Source organism: Musa acuminata, chromosome BXJ2-9 (genome assembly GCF_036884655.1).
Source record: "Musa acuminata AAA Group cultivar baxijiao chromosome BXJ2-9, Cavendish_Baxijiao_AAA, whole genome shotgun sequence".
Classification (NCBI taxonomy): Eukaryota; Viridiplantae; Streptophyta; class Magnoliopsida; order Zingiberales; family Musaceae; genus Musa; species Musa acuminata.
Genome location: NC_088346.1, coordinates 16,719,657 through 16,736,532, shown reverse-complemented (window position 1 = coordinate 16,736,532; position 16,876 = coordinate 16,719,657). Strand labels below are relative to the sequence as shown.

General features: G+C 36.0%; 1 protein-coding gene across 1 annotated transcript; it reads left to right on the top strand.

Annotated features, from left to right (window-relative positions):
- The first annotated feature begins 1,448 nt into the window (after positions 1–1,448).
- On the top strand, positions 1,449–9,407 carry LOC135623278 (uncharacterized). Its single transcript, XM_065126062.1, has 3 exons — positions 1,449–2,710; positions 7,268–7,954; positions 8,614–9,407. The coding sequence occupies exons 1-3, from the start codon at positions 1,547–1,549 to the stop codon at positions 9,199–9,201; spliced, it is 2,439 nt and encodes an 812-aa protein (XP_064982134.1). The 5' UTR covers positions 1,449–1,546; the 3' UTR covers positions 9,202–9,407.
- Positions 9,408–16,876: the final 7,469 nt, after the last annotated feature.

Genomic DNA, 16,876 nt, shown 5'->3' with positions numbered 1-16,876 from the left:
TTTTTTAGTCTTAAAAATATTTTTTGAGACTCGTTTTGAAAGAGTAAAATCGTATGAATTTATTGAAAATTGATAATTTGTTATGAGGATAAATGATAACTTATGAGATAATAATGATAAAGAAAAATTCTTCAATAGATAGATTTCTCGAAACATAATACTTTTCCTCATCAAAGGACATAGTTCACAAGATCATACTCATTAGCTCTTAATGTAATTTGTACACCATCAGAGAAAGATAAACAATATGGTCTCGAGTCACTTGTTCATTTTGCTCTTTGTTCAGGATAATCCTCAAACCCTAGTGTAAGAATCTGAGCATTCTTTGGTATATATAACGTTCCTTTGTGCGGAAGATTTCGAACCAATCATCGGCATGCTCTATTTTAGTTGGAATTGGATGTTATAGTAATAAAACTTTTTTTTGTTGTCTGCAGCTTGGAGCATATAATCCCAATAGTATGTATGCATCAGAACCATCAATCATCCTGCCAAAGATCTTGCATGCGTGATTGGACGACCTTCTCAAGATGGTGTATGGCTATATCCCAGACGCCCAGCGAGGAACCATCCAAGCATGTCGTCATAGCAGACCTGATACAAGTCATATTTCAAGTATCTTATGCATGCACACTTTAGTCCAACAATAGAACCCCCCGTTCCTGTGTAAATTAAGATGACGGAGAATCATACAATACATTCTTGGGATATGATTCTGCATTTTTGAGGTCATAAGTATAAGGAGAGAAACTTTAAAATTAAAAGAGAAATCCTAAAGATCAATAATAAAAAAGAAAAATAATTTAAAAAAAGTAAAATCTATATGATTCATTAACTCTTATCTATCTTCATCAACAAAATAATATTTTTTTACTATATAAGAAAAATAAATACTAAAAGTATCTCTTTTTTAAATTAATTTAAATTCAAAAGTAAAACTATTGTATATCATCTCACATAAATTTAAAAGAATTCTTTAGATACATTTGAGAATATTTTAAGATCATTCAAAAATATTTTTTAATATATCTCTTACTTAATAGAACCGATACAATTATTATTTTTTATGATTAAGTTTTTTTTTTTTCTTTTTTTTTGATGATATGTCTAATTCAAGCTCTGCAGCAAATACTATGGTCGATTGATCCTCTAATCCTGCTCGATCGAATGTTCTCTTTGACTTTTTTTTTTTTTTTTTAAAATTAAAATAAAATAAATATTGAAATTGGATTTTGATCATAGAATCTTAACAAAGCATTGACTCCGATCAACCTCGCTTAACTCTCTCGGAATCCAATCATTTGGTTCCATCCCGGTCCTGCCAAGACTGTAAAGAACCTGCGGGTGATGGAGTTTATTGGAATTGATCTGACCTGTCTGCCACATCAGTCTATCGGTCTCCAACGTTCTTGTCGATGTAAAAATTAAAGAGTATCAGACGGATGGTAGTAGAATTATTGGATCACGCGCTGAGACTTCGTCACAATCGAATCGACCGACTCTCTTTTTGGCCTCTGCCTGCCTGCCCCGCTCTGTCTCTTCATTCATGGCGTCGTCGTCGGAGGCAGGATTCGATGAGGCCATTAATGGTTCCCTCTTCGATGGTATGGTTCTCTTCATGCCCTCCTCCGTTGATCTCTCCCTGCCTCAAGTAGGTGCATCTCTGCCACCGCCGCCTGACGCCGCCACCACCTCCCAACCTCAATCCAAACCCCTACCCATCGATGAAGACCTCTTTTCCGATCTCACCCTCCAGAATCTCCCATCTCCAACCCCCTCCCCCCTTGATCCTCCAACTCTGTCTCCTCTTCCCACTCCAACTCCTACCCCATCGCCTCCCTCCTCGCATCTCCAGCCGCCTGCCTTTCCTTCTCGCCAGTCCTCCCGCAAGAAGAAACGGGCCGTCCGGATTGGCTACGCCCGAGAAACAGCGGGCCCCGCCGCCGCCTTGTCGGAAGACGTCCATCACCTCTCCGACCCCCTTCGTAACAAATCTCCTCCTCCTCCTTGCTCCTCCGGCACCGCAGCAGTCGTCATGGCGATTGCTTCGAAGTCGATTGCAGACGAACCACCTACTTTTTCATATGATTTAGGTGTAGGTTCCGCTCCACATCCCGATACGGCCATATCGGTGGTAGAGAACGACCCGACTCCTGGACCACCTCCTTCCAAATCTCTGGAACAACTCAGAGAAGAGACGGACTATGGGAGCTCGTGTGAAGCTGTCGTCAAAGAAGACAAGGGTCACCAGCCCCCGATGGAAGAAGGAGAAGACGAATATATTTGCTCAGGGGAATCGGCCGCTAGAGAAGGCGCCTTTGATTCCGCAGAGGAGGGACTACAGGTGGTCAGGGCTCAAATCTCCAAGAATCTCGAGTCCATCCAGCAAAGAGCAGCTTCAGCATATGCAGAGAGGAAGGAATTGGAAAGAAGGCGGAGAACAGCGGTTGAGACCGTGAATTCCGCATCAGCCAAGCATAAGGACTTGGAAAGAGAGCTTGAGCTAGCCTGTGAAGCTGAGGACTTTGAGAGGGCTGAAAGGGTCAGCCAGAACCTCATGACCATGGAAGTGGAGAAAAACAAACTCCTACTCTCGTTGAGGGAAGCAGAGGCAGATTGCGAAGTTGCTGAATCAAAGATGCTGGAGGTGTTGGAGTTGCAAATAGCGGCAGAGGAAGAAGGTGTTTTCCTGCTGCAACAGTTTTCTAAGGTAAAACCATCACTGCTCTAGAAATTAAAGATAGATAGGAATATTCAGGACTAACTAATCTGGTTCCAAAGGAAAAACATTTGCTGCTTGGGTATTTGGGCTAATCAGGACTAACGAATCTGAGTTACAAATATTTAGGACTTAACTTGGGCTAAACAACCTACATTCAAATTTCCACATTGTTGTCTAAATTTTTAAGTTCTCTAAGTAATTATCAAGTATTTCATAAGTTGATAGGAAAAATGTTGGTTCTTATCAATATCTAGTGTCATTAGCTACTGATTATTATTATTTTTAAATATAGTTCCTTTTGCAAGCATGCACATCTACTCTGTAGTTTTAACATGTTAACTATTCTTGTGGGCTTGTTTCAATGCCAGATTACAAATGCAGATGCACCAGGGAAACTATTCTTGCTTCTTTATCTGTAAGTCTACCAACTATGTAACAATCCACCTATTGCTCTTGAACATAAAACAGAACCAGATTTAAAGGTCCGACCAAAACCACAAGGAATCGGACCCTTGGATGGTCCACTTTGTTAATTGGATCACTTTAATCCATACTGATCGAAATGCCCTTGTTTATAATTATCCTTTCATTTGTTTTTGAGGGAATTCCAGTCTTTTTTAAGAGAAAATTCAAATTATTTTTCTAACATCGTATGCTACTTTGTCGTCTCTCATTGGTCAATTCTATCATTATCACTTTGTCTCACCACCATTGTTCTTCCTTGTCATTGCCCTCTTACACTCTCTTGTTATCACCCTTCTCATTGCCATCCACATTTACTCTATAGTCTCTACCCTCTATTAGTCTCTTTTACAATCTCCCTTTCTCTTTCTCTTTCCAACATCAATCTCTTCAATAACTATCCTTTTTATCCACCTTTGTTTCCAATTTTTTGTCATTTACTCCCATGTTTCTTTTATCAACTAATTGGGAGTGGATTTTTTTTAATCCTATGTTTTCTTGAATAAATTCTATGATAGAGAGACACTTTACATATGTATTTTAGCAATAATTTTTTTCACACATTTTATGATAAAATATTTTTTATTAATATAATATATAAGTTTAATTAATTTTATACTTTTTGTATAAAACCAAGTATCGTTGTTTTGAGTGTCATACCCATTTTAATGATCTAGTCGGATGGGTACATACTGATCAATGTTGGTGTATTGTGTGTTGGTACGTACTGGTGTTTTGGAGAGGAAGTAAAAGACGAAGAGGAGGAAGGAGGAAGGAGGAAGCAAGCAGATGGGATCATACCCGAGAAATGATTAGGGTAAAGGTCGTGTGTGGCGGTAGTGTACAGCAAGGTTGCGACAAGTGGTGGTCGCCGATAATAGCTTGCGTGAGAAGCGGAGGTCATGGCTGCGTGAGAAGTGGTGTTGGTCGTGGTGAGAAGTCACAGTGAGAAGTAGAGGTCGCGACTGTGCGAGAAGTGGTGGCAGGTGTTTGAGAAGTGGAAGTGATTAGGGTTAGAAGTTTCCCTTTTATGTGGCGGACCGGACCGGGGCAGTCCGCATACTGATTGCCCCTTTTATTTGTATTTAAATGCGAAGTTTGATAGGTAAACATTACACCATAACCAATTACTTGTTTTCTGATTGAAATGTACTCTTCATGTTAGATATATGAATATCTGAAAATTCACAAGTGGTGTATTCAACATATCACTTCTGCAAAATGACATTTAGTCACCTAAAGTTAGGATAATGGAGTGTGTATTGTTCTTGTCAATCTACAAAACTAATATTCCTTTGTGCCTAGACAACAGACACCTTAATGCCTTCCATTTTTTAGGCCTTGAATGTGAATTTTATTTTAAAGAACAGTTTAAGAAAATACAAAATTTTGTCCATTTCTCAAGCCAGTTGCTCTCCTTGTCCGTCAACTGACGCAACTCAATGTCTTCATTTATTAAGGCGCTAAACAAGATTTCTAATGAAGAGAAGTTTGATATTATAGATTTAGTATCATCCTTTCTTGCAAGAGTTTTAGATATTATTGTCTGCGCATGATTGAGGAAAGTCAAGTACACAATCCCCTCGAAGATTCCTTTTTGATTAATATTGCACTGCCATTACCTCATGACCAAGGTCTGCAATTTCGTACCGTACCGGAGTTTTGACGATCGCTCGGTACGGTACGAAACTGTATACCGAGCAGTATACCGTTCAGTATACCGCTCGGTATATATATATATATATATATATATATATATATAACTCGGCGACGTCGCCTCTCTCTTCTCCCAAGCGGGGCGACGTCGCTTCGGAGACGTTGCCTCGTTTATATATATATATAATCCGAAAAAGGCGACGTCACGTCGCCTCGACGACATCGCCGAACGTCGCCTTTTTCTATAATATATATATATATATATATATATATATATATATATATATATATATAATTTTATTATTATTTTTTGTTCCATCCAGTAGCAGGCGATCCACGTACCGGTATGCCGTCGGACCGGTACGTACTGCCCGTACCAGGCTGTATCATTCGGTATTGCCTTCCTTGCTCATGACTTATATCCTAACCTAGTTGTTGATATAGACTTTTCATCTCCTTTTGCAAAATTGGATTACCAAAAGCTGAAATATTGGCTAGAGCCACATTGGTTCTTCCAACCCCCTTTGCATCTTAGAATTTTTAGCATAAGAGTGGTTATAACTAGCTTTAGGACTTCAAAGCCTCTCAGCTTGCCCTTAATGCCATGAACATTGATAAGATAAAACTCTCAAATCAGTTGGTCTCCAATTTAATTTTCATTTTAATTTTGTCATTTGAGATATCTGAATTTGGAATCTAGGACATTTACCAAGTGAATTTTAGATAGTTTAAAAGAATCTGCATTTTGTTAGAATTTGTAATCTAACCCTTAGGATGAATGAAAATAAATTATCTTAAAGAACCTACAAACTGAATTTGAAGCAGCTAGCAACCAAACCAATCTTTCAGTTGAATAAAAATTTTAAACAGGTATGTGAAAATTCTAAATGGCAAATGATGATGTTGATTTTGATCATCCCACCAAGCCAGAAAATAAGAACCCATTTGGTCCTTTTTTCTGAAGTAAGCTGCATGTTGCAGAACAAGGAACATTGAGGTGGATCTCACCCAATGTGGGAGGTGACCTAGGCTGAGGTGCTTTAAGAGGGACAAAAATGCACCGAGGTGGATCTTGGAAAAATAGAAGGTGCCAGTAATGTGCCTGGTGAGGTGGAGTATAAGTTGAAAATCAGACTACGCTTGGAGGTGGAGTATAAACTGAAACAAGGAAAAAGGCTTAGAACTTGATAAAATAAGAGAGGAGGAGTTGTCTTTTATAGTATAGATATTGTTTGTATTCAGACCATTGGGAAAAAGATTATTAACTTATTATTTTGTTATGATCTGGAGATAATGTGGCAGATGTGCTGTTGCCAGATTGACTGGATCACAATATTTCTGACAGGTCAAGATGTCTGCATGTTGCACTTGCTTACTTGTGTTTTTTGGGGTCCGTCTTATCTCCACATCAGCAAACAAGTCCATACAAAATATTTCAATTGAAATCCAATGCATTTGGAGGCTCTCAAGTACCAAGTCTACCAAGCCCTTATACAAAAGTTGTTCCGCAAAACAAAGGATAACTAATATTTGCTGCTGAAAATGATGCTTAGACTGAGATTGTAGATCATACAATGATTAAATCACAAATTAAGGAAAGGATCCATTAGTTGTGGCCTTTGATGTGTGTTGACTAGCTTCATATCAGAATTTCCTCAAGTAACAACCAGGTTAAGAGTCTTGATCCTAAACCAAAATATTTGTTGGTTCTAAAATGTTTTGCAGAACTTGACAGCTAGCTGAAATTGTGCACTAAACCACAGATCCAAATAATGTTCCACTCGTGGAGCCTTTGTAGGTCAAATCTAGTTGCTATATTTCGTTACTTGTCAGAAAAGAAATGTAATTGAGATATCTGATGATATTTCTCAATGCAAACTGTTTCTTGGTCAATCCCCCTCATCCTGAACTGAATTTTTTGAAAGGATTTCATTAAGATGTGCTTGAATTTGCTGTTTTCTGCACTTGATACTTCTCAGAGATACGATCATGGGTCCCAGATATGAACTTCTAGAGCGGCTTGTATGAGTTTCCAGCAGGAAATCACCAACAGATAGAGCTGATTATATGCAAGATGGGCCTTAACGCCTCTTGAACTTTGGATAAGCTATAGCATTTAAGGGTTTCAGCTGGTATGAATTTTCCCTTCCAATTGGTGGATAGTGAATGAGCTTTCTCATATGATGTTTTTCTTTTACCTCTTGAGTTCATTCTTGAAATTGATAGGACATGCCTATTATGGGACAAACATGTTGCACTATGACATGCCTATCATAGATGATAATTTTTTAATGTGTAGCAGACTTAGGTTACTCTGTTTATATAATCTTTGCTCTGCACCCATTACTTGTGCTACCTTAGTTGTCTTAGTAAGAAAGAATTAACAGAATGATGTGGTTACTGAAAGATTTCTCTTCCTATCCACAGGATGCAGCTAATTCTGCAGAATCAGTTCTTAAAAATTCAGAAAAAGAGTCTTGTAAAGAACTGGAAGAGTGGCAATCTTCAGTTGAATTGTTAGAGGTTAAGAAGCTGGAAATGGATATTGAGTCACTGTTAGTATCTGAAGCATGTTCAGGATTGGAAAATGCAATAGAAGACCTAGTTAAAAATGACAGGGAAGAAAAAGAAATGCTGACAAGAAAAGGTGTTGTTTTGGCAAAAGAATTGGATGAACTACGAGAATTGGTCATACTGAAGGAGGCAGAGATTGCTGATAACAAGTGCCAAATACAAGATGTTGAGAAAAGAATTTCTAATGTGGTTTTTAAGTTTCATGAGACACAATCTACTATTGTCATGAAGCATGAAAATTTGCAGGCAGTCTTTCTCAAGGGAGAATCTGAGAAAGAGGCATTGTTAAAAAAAAAAAAGGAAATTGATGAAAATATCTCTTTATGTGAAGAGAAGAGGAAAAAGCTAATGGAACTTTCAGAAATTTCATCTGCTGAAGCAAAAACTTGTCAGGATTTGGTTGGATTGAAAAAGCATTTGGCTTCTTTGGTTTTGAAATCACGGGAGGACAGAGTGAAGTTCTCAAAGACAGAGGAAAAGATACTGGAAGATATTCAGATACTCAGAGAAGAAATTTTAGCTGCAAGAACTGCTCTACAGGTATCCCTATAATTTAGCAATTAGCCTGCTCACTATACTTGAGTAAAAATAATTTATCCATAAACAGAATCTCCCTTTGAGTTTGACTATGGTGTCAGTGGATAATGGTGAGCCCAGGTGTGGTTTAGCCAGCACCTTGATCCTTGAGGCCATAATCCCATCCAAAGCCGACAATATTTGTGGTCTATGCCCAAGACCATCCTTCAATTTGGTCACCCAAACTCTTCTAATTTGAAAATATCAGTGCAAATTCTTCTTTATTATGTCTCTAGGTACATAACTCTGCTGGTTTTCAAAGAATACTTGCAGGATGATCAAATAGTAATTTGAACATCAAAGGAAGATCTGTCTCTTCAATGTTAGTATAAAAACTAAATGAAGCACTACAAATATTCGACAAAGTATCTTTTCTCAGTGTACCCCTCTACCTAGCACTTTGTTTTAGCCCATGCCTGGCTCCTGTGCATATGTCTAGACCATGGGTCACTTCAGTCAGTCTGCACAAAGTAGCCAAGGCTGGTTTTATTAATTCCTTTTAACTCATACCAGAAAACACATGGATTATCTATAACGTGCATCTATTGAGCTTAGTCTTGTTTCACACTCTTTCCTGCCAATGCATCATGCTAAATCCTGATGAACTGAGTTTTACTCTATAGGATCTATCTTCAGGCAGGGCAAGCATCCAACAAGAAGTTGCTTTGTATAAGCAAAGAATAGATTTTATCGAGAAAAGAGGGCCTGAGCTGGAGGCTGAAAAGAAAGTTGCTGCTGCTGCTAGAAATTTCAAGGAAGCCGGGCGGGTAGCAACTGAGGCGAAAGCATTACATAATGCGAAGGAAGATCTGCAACATAAGAAGGAGAAGAGCATCTTACACCTAGAAAAGCTAGAGGAGGAGATCAAAAGCAATGTTGACAAAATTCAGGAGAACGAAGGTTTAATTCTACTCAAGGAAAAAGAGGCAGCATTGGCAGGCTGCAACAGGCTCCAATTAGTTGCTGCAGCTGCAAGGGCTGAGAGATTAGCTGCTCTTAAAATGGGTGACCTTGAAGAAGGGAACTTATTACTTCAAGAGGCTGAAGCTGCGGAATCGGAAGCCAGGGAGATTCAGGAAGTCTACAACTTCGACGTAGAGGTGGATGGTAAGAATTTTGTATCGGTGGCATTCATAACCAACCTTAATGGAGATCATTTGACGGAAGTGGCTTCTCTCAACCTCCCTGCTGTTGGTGGTACACAGAGTTAAATGGTGACACGAGTGACTTTGGTGGTACAGACTAATGTCTCAAGAGTATCTGCGACAGTGAAACGAGGTTTCTAAAAGTATGCTGTATTTTTTATGACCTTTGTAAGAATTGTCCTGTAAAAGCTACAATTTGTAAATGTCACCCCTCATCGAGTAAACTACCCGTAACTCGAGCGAGCATCTAAAGCAGCTTGAATCTTGGCTGACAGATGGGCGTGGGCATTTCGTTTCTTTAACCTCTCATGTCCAATTTCTGTGGCAATGCCTTTATTTTCATTCATTTACTAAAATACAATTAATAATCTGCACGATACAAAGTGCGAGCAAAAGTTCAGGGTTTGCTCTAGTGATTCATTTTTGGCCTTCAAATTTCAAGGACAGTCACTTTTTCAGTCAACCTATCTTATGTGGTGGTGTCTGATCTTCCTTAACCTAAAATTCAACCAATTTTTAGGAAAGTTATTTTTGGATTGGCATATATATATATATATTTTTTCTTTTATCAGTGTCTTGACTTTCCTTTTATTAAATGTTTGTGAGAGGGTATCCCAAAGTAATCTCTTGCCTTTGCATTAGATCGATTTGTATGGTAAATCAGTGAGGTTAGAGTGTTTTTAATAGGGTCGTAGCACTTTTAACACATCCACAAAAGTAGAATAGGATTGCAATCTTTCTGACACGCCCACAAAACAATAAGTTAAAACTTAAAATACAATATACTATAACCGATTTAGTTGAATAAAAAATACTAAACCAATAAGTTGATCATAATTCTACCAAAAATCTTTTAACTATTTACGAAGGATCAATGATAAGAGCTAAAGAGAAAAACCTTAACTTATTTATTGGAAGACATTTAAAAGAAACAATATGATCACGACTCGGTCAAGGTTCTATGAGTACAAGAAGAGCTTAAAATGATCAATATGATTCAAATAAATCTAAATTATAAAGAGAACGATGAATTTTAACATATTTTAAAGAATAAAGGTTATTCAACCAGGGTATACTGAAAATTATGAGCTTATTTTATTTTAGTTTAGGTTTTATTTTATTAAAATAAAAGATCATGTGTCTTTTAATTAGCCATAGGGAGTTTAAAGGCAAATTCATGAATGATCTACATTCATAAATTAGGAATATGAATATTATTTATTGTATTTAATGACTTTATTCCCTGTATACTTAGCCTTTGATCTATATAAACAAGGCTGACTCCCTTTGTAAAAAGGTAATTCAGAAGTATAATCATCTTTAACATTAATGAGTATTTTATTTTTAAGTACTTGCATCAATTTTGAAACTTCTCAAGTTTTTTGCTTATCACATTCAAAATCTAAAATCTTTGTTTTTCCTTTCAACTTATCAAACTTTTTAATTCGTGACGTTTTAAGGGAATTAAAGTGTTGTTCTAATTATTTCATCAAATTTTTATTGATAAAGTAATTAGAATAGTTTCTTTTACTTTAAACTTGAATGATCCGTCTTGTTTCAATTCACTGAAGGGTGTCAATTTACATTCTATATATATCATAGTTTTTTTAGCTATCAAGGTATATGGTTGCTAAGTTGATGATTTCTATCATTTGGTGTCAAAGCTCAACTCAAGTTATGTATCCATTTATTTACTAATCTTTTAGCTTTTCCTGTTCTCTTCTTCTTCTTCTTCTTCTTTTAGCAACATATCTATAATTGCTGTTCTTTCTTCATCTTCATTATTATACTTCTTGTGTTATTACTATTTTTCTTTGTTTTTCTATATTTTATAGAATAAAAAGAAAAGAAAAGAAAAAAAATCAGAAAGTAAAAAAAAATAAAAAAATCAAAGGTAAAAACAATATCAGAATTAAAAAAAATTAAGGATTCGAATAATTCTTACAAATTACAGAAATCTATCTTCATTCATTTGAATTCTTATTTCAGTTTGAAAATCATTCTTCATTCTAGAATTTTTTTTTGTTTATTTGATATTTGAATTCTAATCTTTGCTTGTGATTGAAGTACATTACACACATTTAAATTAGCCTATCTTTTATTTGCTTTTAGACCTACCTAATTTCACTACCCTTGAATTGCTATAATCTAAATTATTTGTTTAGGTACCTTAGTTAATTTAAAAACGAACAAAACAAGAGAGGTAAAGACAAGAGTGGTGAGATCAGTATTAAAAAAAGTCAAATCTTGAGTGAAACACGTGAGGGAGTGTTGGTGAGGCTTTCTAACTTTGATTTTCAAGTTTTAAACATGTCTAAAGATAAAAAAGTGAGTTCTTCATCAAATGATCTTTTGGTTTTAGTAATGCAACAATAATTTGAATGTACGTTCAAAGTGATCGGAGATGCAAGTGATCATCTAGAAAGACATGATAATACAATTAATAGATTGCAAGGTGAACCATGGCATGGAAGACAACCAGCCTTTGTCAATGATGAATACGAAGGTGGAGATGACATGGATGATGATCAATTTACTCTAATTGGTTAAGATATTAATCTTAGGAGACAAACTAGGAGAGAATATTTTGATGGTGCGGATAAAAACATAGGTAATATCAAAATAAAAATTCCTCCTTTTCAAGAGAAGAATAATCCAATGCTATTTGGAGTGAGAACAAAAAGTAAAGCTAATCTTTGAATGTCGCGACTCCTCCGAAGAGAAAAAGGTAAAATTAGCTGCTGTTGAATTTTGTGATTATGCTATTGTTTGGTGGGATTAATTGTGTAAAGACAGGCATAGAAATGGTAAAAGGCCTATAGAGACTTGATTGGAGATGAAACAAATCATGAGGAGGAGATTGTCCTTAGCCATTACTATAGGGATTTGCATCAATGACTATAAACTTTGACACAAGGTCTCATGAGTGTAGATGTATATCACAAGGAGGTGGAGATAGCCATGATAAGGGCTATTGTGGAGGAAGATCATGAGGCCAACATGGCATAATTTCTGAGTGGATTAAACAAAAACATTGCTGATTTTATGGAGTTGCAACATTATATGGACATAGTGAATGTGACCATGAAGATTGAGAGACAACTTAAAAGAAAAATACAAGGTATGATTCAAAACCTTATTTATGTTCTTCTTCTTTTTGGAAATCGAATTAGAGTAAAAAGGATGATAAACCCATTATTAAGCCTAAAATTGATGAAACTAAAGACAAAAATATATTAGGCAGCAAGGGTAAAGGTGAGAATCAGCCTAATCAAACTAGAGGCATTATAAGTGCCTTGGGCATGGATATATGGCACAAGAATATCCTAATAAGAAAGTTATGATCATGAGGAATGAAATTGTAGAATCTAAAAATGAGGGAGGTGATGATGATGACATTCCAAAGGTCCTAGTGATATAGAGTATGCTAAAGGTAAAAATTTAGTTGTTCAATGCATACTTAGTTTGTAAAATAAAAATGATGAACATGGTGAATAATATAAAACTGAAATTATTGATAGTAGAATTTGTACAAATGTGACAAGTACCTTGCTTATGGAAAAACTGAAATTACCTACTATCAAACATCCAAAACCTTACAAGGTATAATGGTTGAATGATAGTGGTGTAGTAAAGGTAAATCAACAAGTATTAGTTTCTTTTTCAATTGGTAGATATAAGGATGAAGTTTAGTATGATGTGGTACCTATATATGCGTCACATGATGTTGGGGAGACCATAGCAATATGATTGAAGGGTAATATATGATGAACAGAAATATCAACTTAGGCCTTTACCTCCAAAGATAATTTTTGAAGATCAAATGCACATAAAATAACAATATAAGGAGCTTGAGACTTCATTAACCAAAACTTTAGGGAGAAAGCAAGAAAGAGAGAGAGAAAAAAAAAGTGAGTTAAGTGGTAAAAATGAGAGTGTTGGGTAACACAAGGGGATAGAAAACAAGGAAGGTTTGAGTCAAAGAAAAATTAGTATTTATGCTAAAATGAATGAAGGTTTGAGTGAAAGAAAAATAAGTATTTATGCCAAAATAAGTGATGTGAAGAAAGTTTTAACCATGAGGCAACCCTTACTTATACTTATGTACAAAGATATTTTGATTACTTCTAACAAAATTGACAATAGTTAGTCTAGTGTTATTATTGATCTTTTGTAAGAAAACAAGTATCCCTTCCTCGAAAAAGTTCATAATGGTTTGCCACCAATTAGAGAAATTAAGCATCAAATTAATTTCATTCCGAGTGCAAGTATATCAAATAAGCTAGTATATAGATGCAACCCCGAAGAGACAAAGAAAATCCAAAAGCAAGTAAGTAAGCTTATGGAAAAGGAGTATGTGTGAGAAAACATGAGTCCATGTGTAGTTTATATTTTATTGGTGTCTAAAAAGAATGGATCTTAGAGAATATATATTGATTGCAGAGTCATTAACAAAATCATGGTAAAGTATAGACATCTTATTACTAGGTTAAATGACATGTTGGATGAATTATATGGTTCTTGTGTATTCTCAAAAATTGATTTGAAATCTGGATATCATCAAATAAGAATGCATGAAGGTAATGAATGGAAAACCACTTTCGAAACTGAACATGGTTTATATGAATAGTTGGTGATGCCTTTTGACTTAACTAACGCACTTAGCACTTTCATGAGATTGATGAACCATATTTTTCATGCTTACATTGAAAAGTTTGTAGTTGTTTATTTTGATGATATACTTGTGTATAACAAAGTTTAGATAAACAGGTAACCTAATGAAAAGCTATTTTTGATGTGCTTAAAAAAGAAAAGTTATATACTAATTAAAAAAAATACATTTTTTGCACTAATGAAATTATTTTTGTCGAATATGTTGTTTACTATAAAGGAATACATATTGTCCAAGAAAAAGTGAAAGTAATTAGGGAGTGGACAAAACCCACTAGTGTTAATGATGTTGGAAGTTTTCATGGTCTTCCTATCTTTTATAAAAGATTCATTAAGGGTTTTTCTATAATTGTTGTACCATTAACTATGTTGAATCCCATATTTTAATGATAAAATCAATTAATGAGTTTATGATTTAATCCGTATTTAAGAAAAGTGATCCGTGACTATCTTAGATTATGAAAAGGTAAATTGATTGGAGCAGGACAATCAAACATTGGGCTGGAGTCAGAGATCGAGCATCGAGTCGGAATAATCGAGCATTACGCTAAGATCGGATATTGCGTGAGTCAAGATGTCAATGGATCAAGCCGAAGGTTTAGACGACATGCCAAAAGCTCAGACAAAGTTTGGATGAACAAATGACATGCAAGACAATATAAGATTTATATCTTGTAATCGTTTATGTCTTAATCATCATAGTTTAGGTCTTAATTAAGTTAGTTTTGGGTATAATTATACTAACTCAATTAAGAGCCTATTGGGCTTGAATCAGGATTGATTTGGGCCTATTGGGAGGCCTATTTAGTGACTCACAATTGGGCCAGGCGGTGGAACCACTTATGAACTAGAACATACGAAGTGTTCGTTTTCCAAAAGATCGAGAGATGCTACCGTCGGTGTTAGGTGGTGGTACCACCCAGACTGGTAGTGTCACGCCCCTAAAAATATCCATGATATTTAAAATTTTTCATCACAACTAACCCAGGATCCAAACACACATTTGAGGTCACTAAGAAAACATTCAGATCAAGAATTTCACTTCTATAATTTACCAATTCATAACCCTGTGCAATTCATAAACATAGCACACATCACTCGATAATTTATACAATCTGAACTCAACACATCAAAATAAATACCACAATATAAATCCACAAGTGGGGAAATCTATGCAGTCACCACAATCATCGATTTACCATAAGTTCATATCATTACACGAATTTAATTTAACATTCCAAAACCCTATACATGAGGGATCCTTTAACTTACACAAAATCCACCGGTTTAGATTCATAGTCACTTTTCATTAGATGCAAGGTAGCTTATACACAACTACATATATGCTAACAAAAGTTCTGCCCAACGTCTTCTAAATTTTCCACTGCCTCAGCCCATTCTTAACATTTAAGCAAGCGATACGCTATCCTGAAAAATTTATCAACAAATGGGGTGAGCATAAAGAGCTCAGCAAGTGACTAACATATCCATATCAAAATAGTACAATTTCCAAAGAGATGCAGTTTCAAACACAAAGCAGAATATACGATTTCGTATACATAATATCATTAGGAGCAGAATCATAATTGTCCTTTTTAATCATACATATTTGGTTCCTGACAGATGGGGCATAGAGTAATTGGAGCATATCAGAAACAAAGGAAACATATCGGAGCTTATCAATGGCATATAAAATGTTCCAAATCACATCAACGACATATGGAACATTACGAAGCAAAATCAACAGTGAATGAAGCATTTCATAGCATATCAAACTCATATGTCGTACCAAAGCTCAAACGTCGTCCTTGACGTTGCAATCATATCATAACTATCCAGAGTACGAACAGAAATAACTCACAAAAACTCTGGATATCATATCAAACATATAGAGGGTGTAGTGGGATCTCAGTCAGAATGTGATTCATCCATTTCTGAATGACCACCTGACAAAAGTCTCCCACGTCTGGGAGCTCCATCCACCCACGTCTAGGTGAAGTCAAAGGGGCCGGCAGAGCATCGCAGGCTCTAAGCAATATCCCACAAAGCGGGACCCCACAAAGCGGGCAAATAGCGCATATCAGAATATCCCACAAAGCGGGACCCCACAAAGCGGGCAAATCAGCGCATACCCTTTACCATTTCTGGCAAAGGTCCAGACAATCCCACACACCAGAGTACAAAAGGACAGTTTCAACAAATTGCAGCATATAACGGAAGCACACGCGGAACAACCAAACGTACATGTGCCTTTTCAAAAACAATGTGATGCAAGGAACAAATCTCTCACAAAATATTCATTTTAGGGAAAGAATTGAAAGCAAGAGTGTACAGGGATTCCAAGCAATCATAACCAGCTCAATTCCAATAAGAAGGTTAGGCAAATTCAAGTATCCAAAGGAAATGGAACAGAATACGCGAAATCGACCAAAGCTCGATTTCGAACAGAATTCCAGTGGCACATCAAACAAATATTTCAGAATAACAAATATGCTCCAATACCCATAAGAAGGCTATGGTTGAACCATAAATCAGTCTATATTCGGATGGAACAGATTTCATATGAAACAGGTCTCCCAACACAGAGTTACCTCTGATTTGGTAACGTAAGGTCAAAATCACAATCACTGGTTTGCAGACTTTATAGGATCGGATTCAACAGACGATAGGGTGAGCAATTGAACTCCAAAATTTTCAAACTATATGTCAAAAGAGAGGATTTCAAGTCTAGTTTCAAATAAACTCAGTTTGGTACAAATCAGAATTTTCAACAGGGAGTTATAGGCGTTTTAGTTTCGAAAGGTCAGAAATCTTGAACTCTGTTTTACAGCGTCTATAGGCTCTTTTGAAACAAATTTTTGGGTAAGTATTCGGTGTCCAAAATCTACAAAATCGGTGTCAAAAGAAAGACATACGAGTCCAATTTCAAACAAAAATAGTTCCTGCCTGAATTCTCATTCTGTACTAAAACTTAGGACCGAAACAGTGCTTAGGGGTCAGTTTACCGAAAACTTTCAGAATCCATAGTTCTATGTCCAAAGAGGAACTTATCAGTTTCTAAATAAAAATC

Bases quoted from the DNA above. Each gene is read 5' to 3' on its own strand.
- LOC135623278 (XM_065126062.1), top strand. From the start codon at position 1,547: ATGGCGTCGTCGTCGGAGGCAGGATTCGATGAGGCCATTAATGGTTCC. The intron at 2,711-7,267 runs GTAAAACCATCA...TCCTATCCACAG, and splicing joins TGCTGCAACAGTTTTCTAAG to GATGCAGCTAATTCTGCAGA. The intron at 7,955-8,613 runs GTATCCCTATAA...TTTACTCTATAG, and splicing joins CTGCAAGAACTGCTCTACAG to GATCTATCTTCAGGCAGGGC.